Genomic DNA, 12323 nt, shown 5'->3' on the forward strand with positions numbered 1-12323 from the left:
TTGGTTTATTTACAGTCTTTACAGATGCAAAGTATAAAGGATGCTCTATGCTTTTCTCAGTTTCAGTGTTTGTCTCCATGGAGATGTTATTGCTTTGAATGAAATGTTCCCAAATATGGCACGTCAAACATACAGTATCTTGCATTTATTCAATTGCACGTGTTTTATTGTGTAATAAAGGGTATTTATTTACTTCCATGAGATGTTAATTGATAAGTCATAACATATTTAGAGCCCCATGTTACTTTTATTGTAGGCAGGTTGGACAGAATTGGACTAGATTTCTCAAACACGCATAGATGACGATCTAAGAAGCTCTTCGGGCATGTTTTTAATGAGGGAACAACGTTATAACATGGTAGAAAACTCTATAAAAAAGTCAATACTCACTCTTTAAAATGCGTTCTTACTGCGAGCGGGTTTGCCTGTTGGTGTCATCTTATCTCTCTCACGACAGATAAGTTTACTGCCATACTGTGGAACAGTCCATGCAAAGTGATGACATTTCCTAAGTTACATAGAAGACGTTTATTGCATTTGAATACCGTACTGTAAAATTTGAATATCATTTACAACCCTAATTATAAACACAGGGTTCCCACTCTTTTTCACTAACGAAATTATTCAAAACTTTTCCATGACTTTTTCATTACCCAAAGTGAATTTTCCACGACGTTACAGCACCCTACATGTGTAGAATTGATCAGACTTTTAGGGCTAAATCTGAAATGTTTACCCTTTACACTCAACTTTTGGTTTGGTTTTTTAACATTCAAAATACTGTCAGTGCATTTATTGTCGTCTCTTTTAAACAAAAGGCGCATATGTTCAGAAATAATCATAATAGCCTAATGAGAACTTAACAGAACAATGTAGTTGCATGAAAGAGATACTAAAATTCCATGACTTTTCCAAAACTTTCATTGAATTTATAAAATTCCATGGCCTGAAAAATGACATTTTCAATTTCCACCGTGGGAACCCTGTTAAACATTAGCTCTATCGATACTTTGCAGTGACATCAGACTGGAGGTGTTCTACATCTATGGCATAATGTTGGCAGAATGTTCATGAGTTATTAATAAGTTTTAAGATAGTCTGAAAACTCAAGAAAAAAATACAAAATTGATTAAAACACATTTAAGGAGATTGTGATCAGTACAAGGGTTTATGGACCTGTTTAGGTGAGTGACTAACTGAAAAACTGTTGGAAAATGCTAAATGGTCACATTTTTATACTGCGCTTTTCCACCTTCAAGTCACTCAAAAGTGCTTTACAATAAAGAACCACTCACACATTCACGCTCACCAAAGGATGTAGGGGGACCACAGTGTTCAGCGCCGCACAAATGAGGCTCACGATGTTCATGGTTACAGGAGCGAATCTGGAACCAGGCTCTATGTTATGAATAGGTATTTTTTGACGGATAAAACAGCGAAAAAGAAAAAAAAATCAGGATCATGTAGAGCGGGTTAATACAAACATTTTAAGAACAAAATGACGAGGCTTACTGCAGCATTTACAAAGAGAGAGGCGACAAAATCCTAATGTAAGTGAATTGGAGTCAGGGTCAGAAGGAGCCGGAAGAGCCTCCTGGTGAACTTTTTATTAGGGACGTGGCAACTAGAGCGTTAGATATGTTCATTTATAAATACGTTCTATGGGACAAACGCTCTACTAAATGAGCTACTGTTGCCCTAGGTAGTTGTGTTGCTGGTATTTTATTTGAGAGACTCGTTTAACAACACAAATCAGCTCTCCTGTTGTTATTCAGTTCTTTCTGTTCAAACTGTGTTAAAACAAAGCTCACATTTACGTCTAAAAACCCTCAGACAGAGTAGAGCCTTTAGTTATTTTAGTTATCACACCCCCAGGGAATATCGAACATCTGCTGCAAAGTATCATATCATCAACATATACTGGCAAGGTTGAAAAGACATGTACAATTGCTGACCATTTATTGAGGTCCATAAAACAAACATCAATGATAAAATCAACAATAATTACAATGCAAAATATATAACAGACATTAACAAATTAAATAAAACAAGATTGCCGATATTTATTCTAATTTTGAAGTACTTAACAGCTCCAAAGCAAACGTTCGTATTGCGAGAAAAGGTTTCGGGGGGTGAAGCTACAATGTTTTAGGAATGTTGAGGAGCTTGCTGGGGTCTGACTCCCACCTTGTAAAACACAGGTGATGGAGTGAACTAGGGCTGCGAAATGTGTTGAGAAGAGGTACCAGCAAACAAAATGTGTACGAACTTAAGGCTACCTCCCGTACGTTTATTGTTTTTATCACCAGTGGATGGCAAAAAAAAACGTGAAACCTGTTTCCCGTACCCTCATCAAAACAAATGGTAGCTTTCACACATATTGCAAAAGTGCTATTATTTTACAGATATTTGTTGTTCTTAATAATTCCTGGTTAAAATCTTAAATATTATCAGAATAGATAATTAATTAGCTTTCCTTCGTTCTCAGGTTTGACTCTATTATTTTTTTTTTTTTTGACCAACTTTGACAAGCCAAGCGTTTATACTTTCTTTAATTGAACTCAACTACAAAAACGTATTAAAATATTGAAATTGCGTTATTGTCATTTTAAACTTCACATTTATTTCTCAACGTGAGCAGCCCTAGTGCGGACAACAATGACGTGACAACTATGGGACAAAGAGACATTAAAACCCTCGTGTTTTCGTGGTGGTTGACGTACAATAATATGTTTTGAATCAGAAAAACTATCACGCGTCCTCTCCACCCACATCTACACATGAAAAACATGTAAGGACCAAAAATGAAACAGAAAATAACTTGTTCCACGTCAAATTCGGTAAACTTCAAACATGCTGCGCGTTTGACTTGCGTTTAGACTCGTCGTAGTTACACAATTTGACCCTGGTTTGTGAAGGTTGCCATGGCGTCCAAGCTCAGTTCCAGTGAGAAATATCGGACAGTTTTTGTGGCTCAACAACAGGCTCATCGTCAGTTCGGTTTTAGTCCTGATCCAGTCCTGGTTTAGTCTTGATCAAGTCCTGCTTTTGTACAAGGTTTTGACCTATTTATATCCTTGATTTGTAGTTTACACCTGGTTTAGTCCAAACCCAATCCTGGTTTAGTTCTGATAAAGACCTGGTTAAGGTTTAGGTGAGTCTGAATTTGGACCTTGTTTAGTTCCAGTTTGCTCCTGGTTTAGTCCTGATACAGTCACAGTCCTTGTTTAGTCTTAGTATAGTTCTGTTATAGACCTGGCTTAATCGTAGTCCAGTCCTGGTTTAGACCTGGTTTAGTTCCAGTTTAAACTAAAGTCCTAGTATCGATTCCTGGCGCTGAAATTATTAAGGTCATGGTTTAGTCCTGATTTAGTTTAGGTTTAGTCCAGTTTAGACCAGATTTAGTCATGGTTTAGTCCTTGTTTGGTACTATAAATTAATTCTGGTTTAGTTCTAGTTCTGGTCCTTGTTTAGACCTTGTTAAATCCTGGTTTAGTTCTTGTCTGACACTGGTTTATTTCTACTTTAAGTTTAGTCCTAAAGTCAGTAGTTTTGGTTTAGTTCTAGTTCTCGTCCTGGCTTAGTCCCATTACACTGACAGTAAACATGACAAAAAACAGTGAGGTCCGTGGTTCTTAGACCTTTTTGGTGCCTTAGTCCGGCCTTAGTCCTGTGTCTGAATCCGGCTCCTTCTCCGCGGGGGTCAGAGGTCAAAGGTTGTGGCTCTGTCTGGACTGACCTGGATTTTCAGAATAAAACATTGTACAAATAGTTCATTTTTTGGGGTTTTTTTTATGGTCGATCCAGGAGTTCAGCGAGACACCTGCACCTGCCCCTGACCTTGGCTCGTCACGTCGGGGCCGCGGCTCGCTAACCGGCTAAGGATGTTGCGTTCGGACATCTGCAGGCGCACGGCAACCGGGGGTATCCTAGCGATGGTTGCCGGGAGACGGGTCACATCTGCCTTCATGTCGCTCAGCAGCTCCTCAAGTTGTTTGAGAACTAAGAGAAAACAGAGAGACACATTTATTATTACCGTTATTTTGTTTATTTATATTTTAGCAAATTTAAGCTTGGTTTGAAGTCAGGCTGTGCAGTTCATATTTTTAAATAAATAATAAATAAATAAATAATCATGATTAGGGCTGGGTATCATTCAGAAGTTGCCGATACGATACATATCTCAATACAGTGAGCTTTCAATTCGATACAGTTCAATATTTCAATATATTTCAAATTGATTCGACATGGTTCAATAAAAAATAAAGGTTTAATCGTGGCTGTGAAATTAAAAGTCTTTGTTAAACCACTTCTAGTGCGAAGTTAATATGAATTTTAATCATCAAAACTGTGAAAATGTCAAATATGCCGCATAAACAAGTTTCCTTCTTCTAAACAAGCAACAAAACTGTAGCTTTGTAGCAAAATATTTTAGTAAAATATACCAAAAAATACTCTTGGCGATATATCGATACAGCAGCCCATGATATCGATACTGTATCATCACATTAAAGGACACAATACATCGATATTTGAATATTTTTGCACAGCCCTAATCATAATCAATCCTCGTTTTACTTTTGTATTAATTGGGGAGGCAGTGGCTCAGTGGACAAAGTTGGTGGATCAATCCCGGCTGTAACAAGTGCATGCAACACTGTGTTCTTGGGCAAGACACTTCAGATGCCTTGCCCAAGTATGAATGTGGTGTGCAAGTGAGCGGTTTTGGTTGAAGAGGTGGAGGGCACAAATTGTCAATCTTGCTTTTATCAGTCTACCCCAACCACAGCTGCTACCCCCCGAGCAGCTGTGGTTTGTGAAGTAAAAATAAAAGGATTGAATAAATAATCGCTGAAATTGTAAAAAGTGATTCTGAGTGTCTGTTTAAGTGCTCTGTTGGGCTGATGAATTATTGGTATTATAAAATAACTTTATTATGGCGCGACACAAACCTCTGCACTGTTGAGCTAATTATTTGCTAAAAGTAACAAGCGCATTTCTTAGTGTTGAAGCCTGGGAGAAGTGGTCCACACCTGCCCCCTGCTGGTCTATTTAGAGAAGACATGAAATAATAAAACTAGAGGAACTTCTGTTTTAGTAATAATTAAAGGTTTAAGTAAAACAGAATGGAACACCACAGCTAGTGTAAAGATTTTCTATTTTTCTATTTTTATATTTTCTGCGTTCTGTTTACAAAAAACACATACAGGTTTCCCAGTCTTATTCACTGACAAAATTTTAAAACTTTTTCATGGCTTTTTCATGACTTTAAGTGAATTTTCCATGACTTTACAGCACCTACATGTGCCGAATTCATCAGACTTTTAGGGCTAAATATGAAATCTTAACCCTTTCCATTCACCTTGTGCTGTGGTATTATAGTTTTTTTTAAACATTTAAAATACTGTCAGTGCATTTATTGGCGTCTTTTTTAAGCAAAAGACGCATACGTTCGGCGATAATCATAATAGCCTAATGATAACTCAACAGAACGGTGTAGTTGCATGAAAGAGATTAAAATTCCATGACTTTTCTAGGCCTGTAAAATTACATTTTCATTTTCCATGACTTTTACAGAATTTCCATGAACCAGGAACCCTGCACATAATACGTCTTATAAGTGGACTTCAGCTCTAACGCATTAAAATAAGAACTACATGCTGCATATACTGATATATTCTGTCCAATAGACTAGAAGTCAAGGGGCATTACTGGTGCAGAGGTCCCCACTGATCCAGGGCCCAACCTAGGGCAGCTGACCATCAAAAATGATTGGGAACTGTTGTGCATATGGTTAAGATCAAACCTCATAGACCTGTCTAACTGTATTTAATGCTATAATGTGATAGTGATGCTTTACGCCCGTGTGGTACTTCGTTTAGGACTGTTTTAGACCTGGTTTATTTCCAGTTTAGATCTGGGTTAGTTAAAGTTTAGATCTGAGTTAGTTCAAGATGAGACCTGGGTTAGTTCCAGTTTAGACCTGGTTTAGTGATAGTATAATACGTGAGAGTCCTGCATTACCCCCGCGTGGTACCTTTGTGTAGGACTGCGTTGGCTGGTTTGTTCCCGGACATTGACTCTTTGCTCAGATGCTGATGACTTTCGGCCAAACACTCGACTTCACTGAAGCGCGTGTTCAGGGCCATGGAGGGGTGGGCGGGGTCTTCTGTCATGTTCAGGTACGCTGCTCTACGAAGCTGCTCCTCGATCACCAACGCCTGCTCCAACAACTAAAGGAGGAGACAAAAAGACTTTAAAGCACAGGATTTAACATCTTTGTAAAATTATTTTTGCCCCATAGAGCATTTCAGAACTAGGGCTCAGGAGTATTGATATAAATTATGTCTTATTTTTTATAATCTTAATAACAGATGATAATCAGAAGGTTGAGGTTCAGATGTTGGCTAAAAGTAAAAAGACTGAATTTGAATGAAAATAGAGACATGTGACTTTATAGATTACAGATTACAAGCCAAGTTCTTTATATTTTTACTCAATATTGTAATTTTAAATATCTTCAAAATAGAGAAACAGACAACAGACAAAGGTAAATAATCAATAGGTGTGTAAGTGTTCGCTAAACACTAAAAGCACATTGGTTGAGGAGAGACTTCTATAAACCTAAATGCACTGAAATAGCTCAAAGTTCTGAAATGATACTCACCTTAAATCGCCGAGCCAGAAACTTGTTCTTGATCTCGAGAAAGTTCCCTCTGCTCATCTCTCCTTTAAAGGGCTCGTTGAGGATGGCGTACCTCACGTCGTTCTGGACATCCTGCCACCGAGCGTAACCGTGTCTGAGGCGCTGGGGTCAAGGGTTTAAACAAGAGGGACTCCGCTGGGTCTATGTTTTAAGTTTTAATTATATGTTCAGGGCTCCTACTCAGCAGGACGTGTGCTTTCAGGCTGTGGCTCCCAAATTATGGAATGCCCTGCCCCTAGCCCCACGTGAGGCAGACTCTATAGACTCTTTTAAAAAGCAGCTCAAGACAATGCTCTTTAGACAGGCTTTTAGTTGACTGTGTCTGTAATTCCTCTGTTCTTGTTTATTGGTCTGTAAAGCACGTTGTGATTTTTTTTTATCTATAAAAGGTGCTATATAAAGACTTACTTACTTACTTTTTCAATGCCAAAATTTTTTCCATGACTTTATGGCACCCTACATGTGTATAATTGATCAGACTTTCAGGGCTAAATATGAAATGTTAACCCTTTCCACTCATCTTATGGTTTGGTATTATAGTTTTTTTAACATTCAAAATACTGTCAGTGCATTTATTGTCATCTCTTTTAAACAAAAGGTGCATAAGTTTGGAAATAATCATTATACCCTAATGATAACTTAACAGAACTCTGTAGTTGCGTGAGAGATACTAAAATTCCATGACTTTTCCAAAACTTTCATTGAATTTACAAAATTCCATGATTTGATTTTCAATTTCCATGACTTTCCAGGATTTGACCAGGAGAACCCTGTATTTTTCATAATTTAAGTAGGTTATGGATTATGTTTTTTATTTGACTATTATCTGGGACAAAGGATCAGAGCCATTAGATGTGTTTAAGTATGCCCTTTAAATTCAACTAAATAAATGAACAAAAAATGAAGCCATATAAGGATACTGTATGATGCCAGCCAAGAGCCAGTAGTCATGGCGACGGTGCCAAATCTCAAATGTCTTTTTGGTGACAGTTGCTGCTCGCTCTTCGTTCTGCCACAGAGAATGGAGCTCTGGAAAAGAAAGCATTAAAACGATAAGAACATGCAAAAGGAATATACTGAACAACACATGGTTTAAGAGTCAAGCTCAAAGACTTTTTACAATTGAAAACATGCGAAAACATTTACCGTATTTTTCGGACTATAAGGCACACTTAAAATCCTTTAATTTTCTCAAAAATCAACAGTGCTCCTTATAATCCGGTGCATCTTATGTATTAATTCTGGTTGTGCTTACTGACCTCGAACTGATTTTATGTTGTACACGGCGCTCAAAAATCTGTCAAAATGTTTTAGTACGACTTTGGTCAACCACAAAGCTTTTTTTTTCAATTAGTCATGTGGTTTTAAGTTTCATTTCGGTAAAACGTAACCAAATGTGCGCAAAGCTGCATTAAACACATTATTACTCATTGTACATTTGAGTCGTCCTCGTAGGAAATAAAAATCCAAACTTAAATTATCCACCCACATTCACATTCATAATACATTCATAATACACATTACACCACGATCTGCCAATGGATCGTGGATGCCTGGGTTAAGGATCAGTCTCAAGTGTCGTCCATTTGTTTCCCTTAACATGCCTTATAATCTGGTGCGCCTTATGTATGAAAATAGAGGAGAAAATTCGACATTATTGATATTGCGCTTTATAATCCGGAGCACCTTATAGTCCGAAAAATATGGTATTTGTTTCGAAATGAGTAAAGAGCTCTGTGTTTCCATAGTGCAAAGGTGTATATCCATTTCTTTTGCAAAAATCGTTCAGTTGGTGGTACAAGCGTGACCTTTGATATATAATTAACTACAAGAGATTAACTATGAATTATTTCTAAATATTAAGTTTAACCTTTGTAATTGCCATTTCGATCCATTTTGTACGCCTCCCTTCTGGTAATTACTCTGTTATTATAGTGTTATTAATGTGTAATTTATGCATAGTCATTGTGTACCTGTGAAGCCTCCGTCTGCGATGTTGAACATAAACCGCTGCTTTGTGGCCTTCTTCTTCTCCTCGCTGATGTTGACCAGAGCAGACGCGGCCGACGTCACTCCGTCTTTGGTGTTTTCTCCATTCTGAAGTTTGTCTGAATCCTCATTTTTCAAGACATCTTTTTCATCCTTTTGCTCTGTAAGAAAAAAATAAATAAATGTCAGTGATCTAAAGCTATAACTCTAAATAACTTATGATATTGGATTTTATGTGAATCAAATGAGCTGAACCTTTTTTGTCGTCTGCAGATGAACTTGTATCCATCTTTTCTTCTTTTCCATCTTCAGCTGAAAGATGAAACATAAGATAAATATATATACAGCACTGACATAGATACACTAAATAACATTATTCCATTGAAGGGCGATCAGTTGCTTGTCTCCATGGGGATTTTTTTTTGCTTTGCCTCAAATGTTAAACAGTATGGCAATGCATCTATCAGCCTGCATATAGTTAAGCAGGAGAGCTGAATAAAGAGTTAAAATATATGTTTTAAAGCAATTTTTCAGCAATAAAAAGTTTACTGCCATACTGCGGAAGGTTCCAGGCAAAACAATATATTTCCATGTTGATTGCAATTACATTTTATTTATTATTTACTTCGTGTAAGGGAAGTTTCTGAAAAACCCACATAAACAAAAAATACACATCTGAAATATAATTGCTCTTACTTTTGCCTCCGTCTGAATCGGCTCTGGACTCCTCCGTCTTCACTTCTGCCTCTTTCTCCTGCGGCTTCTGTTCTTTCTCTCTCTCCTCCTCTCTGTCCTTCGTGTCGCTCCCTCTCTCGTCCTTTTCTTTCTCGTCCTTCGTCTCCTCTTCGCTCTCTTTTCTGCCGCTTGTGGAGGATTTGTCTGACTCATCCGGGATTTCAATAATCTGTGAGAAAACAATGAGGTTATGGTACTTGTTTCCATGGTAATTAAGTATTTATAGACTTAAAACATTTACTTACATCTGTATCATCAGACTTTTTGCCCACTTTTCCGTCCTCTACCTCCTTCTTAATATCGTCTTTGTCATCTGCTTTAGACAAATCCTCTGTAAAAAAGGAAGAAATAATTTTATCTGTTACTTTACTGTGTGAGTGTTTAAGATGTAATCTAAAGGTGTTGGTCAACGAGACAAAATACTCTAGAACAATAAAACCTTGAAGCTACCACCTGTAATTAAACTAACCGATCCGCTCCTGTTGTATTCTCACGCTTCACCACTAGATGCTACCTACATTACTGCTGTCTGATAGTGTGCCAGCTTCAGTCTGACAGAAGAAGACCAGAGAGCACAGGTGAGTCTGAACAAAGGCCAAAGGTTTCATCTACCATCTACTGTCAAAGCAAATAAACGCATGGATGATAGCTTTTAAATACTAGAAAATAACAAGTGGATTAACAAAAATGTGTATAAACCAAACTAAATTGGTACAAGATATGGCCTATACATTTACAAAACAATATGAGCCCTCTCCATGGCCGAGCACCAAAGTACATCTCTGACATGTTAGTGTCATATGAACCATCTCGCACTCTGAGGAGCTCAGGGACCGGCCTCCTGCTGGTGCCCAGAGTCAGGACTAAACAAGGGGAGTCATTGTTTCAGGTTCACGCAGCTAAAACCTAGAACAGTCTTCCTGAACATGTGAGACAGGCCTCTACTTTGACGCTGTTTAAATCCAGGCTCAAAACAGTTCTGTTTCACTGTGCATATGACTGAAAGGTTTTCATTCCGCACTCTTCTCCCTAATTTATGTAATTTTAATTGTGATTTTAATGTATTTCTTATTCTGTAAAGCACTTTGAATTACTTTGTGTACGAATTGTGCTATACAAATAAACTTGCCTTGCCTTGCCTGAGCAAATATGCAATGTAATATTCAGTACAATATGAAAAAGGTGGAATAATATGAATCCGTTACCTGGGATGGGTGTGTTGGGCTGAGTGTCTGCGGGGGTCCCAGAGGACGGGGTCTTGGGGTCTTCTCCGGACGCTAAAGCTGCAGCTCGTTTGTTCTCCTCCAGCTCCGCCATCCACGGCATTGACCACTGTCCGTTCACGTGCTCAAACTCCTGCACCTGAGAATTCACCATGAACACACCATCACTGGTCAAGTCATTTTTATATAACGCCACACTTAAGCAGGACATACATTTATATATATATACATTTTGGTAGAACTTAGTAATAGTCTATAACCATAACATTTACTTAAAACAGCTTAGTAACAGAAACAGGTCCACTGACTTCCTGAATCAATCGATCAAAACTAAAGAGCTCATGATGGAGGAACAGTTTAAAAATGTGCCTCAAAGCTCAAAAAAGTCAATGTTATAATACAATATGTCTCCTTTAAAAAGACCAACCTTCTTCCTGATCAGTGACATGACGCCGATGCGGGTGAGCACGTGCTGCCTGGACAGACCCTCACGAGGAACTCCATCTGCGAAAGTCTCCGCTCCATCAGCCCCCGGCTCACACAAGTGACGCATGAACAGAGACACATAGGCCCTGAAACGAGAGAGGAACACAGGTTTAAATGAAAGTTACAAATGTAATTACTGTGTATTTGTAAGGGTTTTGTACTTGTTTATTGTTGTACGGCCACCTTGACTGTCAAAGGCACCTTATAAATAAAATCTATTACTAGGGGTTAGGGCAGGGGTGAGCAATTATTTTTTTGGGGGCCACATGAGAAACAGAAAATATTGTAAAGGGCTGGGCCAAAATGCTTAACTCAGTTCTGCAGAATATGAATTGTATTTCTTTATAATAAGCAGTAAGTATCATTGTTTTGACAAGCTGACAAGACTGATAAGAGTTTATATTATGACTAAGCGATGAAAAAGTGAGGTTGCCTTACAAAAATGTAATTAAAAACATCTCTAAAATAAAAGCAGTGCAGCTTTAGTCCACAGTCCAGGTAAAATTAGTCCATAGTCCAAGTGAAATTATAAAATATGTTTATTTTGTAATTCCAAATGAGCTTAAACGGGCCAGTCAGAGTCAACCAAAGGACTGTATGTGGACCAGGAGCTGTACAATGTCCGGGTTTAGTTAGGGGATTTGGGGTTAGAGAAGGGGTGGGCAAACCACAGCTCAGGGACCATATTTTACCACCCTTAAATCTTTTTAATCTGGCCCTCCGAACTTGAATAATAGTAATAATAATTTTCAGTGTCAAAAGTTATTTCTATAAATAGTAAATACTGTGGGACTTGAAAGACAGATATTTTGTTCTAATGCTTTGTAGTGACTTTCAATTGTGGGATATTTCAGTTTCAGATATTTCAGGATATGTAGAAAACATGTTATTATTTTCTCTTATGAGGTGGATTACCAAAAACTCCATCCATCTGCTCCTGGTCCGGCCCTTCTGTCAAATTTTACAACCCTTTGTGGCCCACGAGTCAAAAAGTTTTCCCACCCCTCGGTTAGGGTCAGGGTCACGGTTAGGAGTTAAGGTAGAGTTTTTGCTAGAGTTAGGGTTAGTGTAGGGTTATTATTTGGAAGTTCAGGGTTTGGGGTTAGAAGGTTTGGTTCAGAGTTAGGGTCAGGGTCATGGTTGGCGGGTTAGGATTTGGTTAGACTAGGTTTAGGTTCTCTGAT

General features: G+C 38.1%; 1 protein-coding gene across 8 annotated transcripts in view; it reads right to left on the reverse strand.

The window, feature by feature from the left end:
- Positions 1-907: 907 nt before the first annotated feature.
- The window catches only part of chd4b (chromodomain helicase DNA binding protein 4b), a 41903-nt gene continuing 30487 nt past the window's right edge, over positions 908-12323 (reverse strand). For 7 of the 8 annotated variants that reach the window (XM_055163688.1, XM_055163684.1, XM_055163687.1 and 4 more), the window contains exons 31-40: positions 11081-11225; positions 10636-10792; positions 9676-9761; positions 9392-9599; positions 8951-9007; positions 8680-8856; positions 7627-7735; positions 6668-6800; positions 6038-6233; positions 908-4002 (exon numbers count right to left, since the gene is read on the reverse strand). In XM_055163688.1, the coding sequence (XP_055019663.1) occupies positions 3812-4002; positions 6038-6233; positions 6668-6800; positions 7627-7735; positions 8680-8856; positions 8951-9007; positions 9392-9599; positions 9676-9761; positions 10636-10792; positions 11081-11225 (1459 nt within the window). In that variant the 3' untranslated portion in view covers positions 908-3811. Of the gene's footprint in view, positions 4003-6037; positions 6234-6667; positions 6801-7626; positions 7736-8679; positions 8859-8950; positions 9008-9391; positions 9600-9675; positions 9762-10635; positions 10793-11080; positions 11226-12323 lie in introns of those variants that run through there. The other variant, XM_055163686.1, reaches the window with a different exon arrangement.

Source organism: Boleophthalmus pectinirostris, unplaced genomic scaffold, assembly GCF_026225935.1.
Source record: "Boleophthalmus pectinirostris isolate CB_2022bp ecotype Guang Dong unplaced genomic scaffold, ASM2622593v1 HiC_scaffold_6, whole genome shotgun sequence".
NCBI classification, from domain to species: Eukaryota; Metazoa; Chordata; class Actinopteri; order Gobiiformes; family Gobiidae; genus Boleophthalmus; species Boleophthalmus pectinirostris.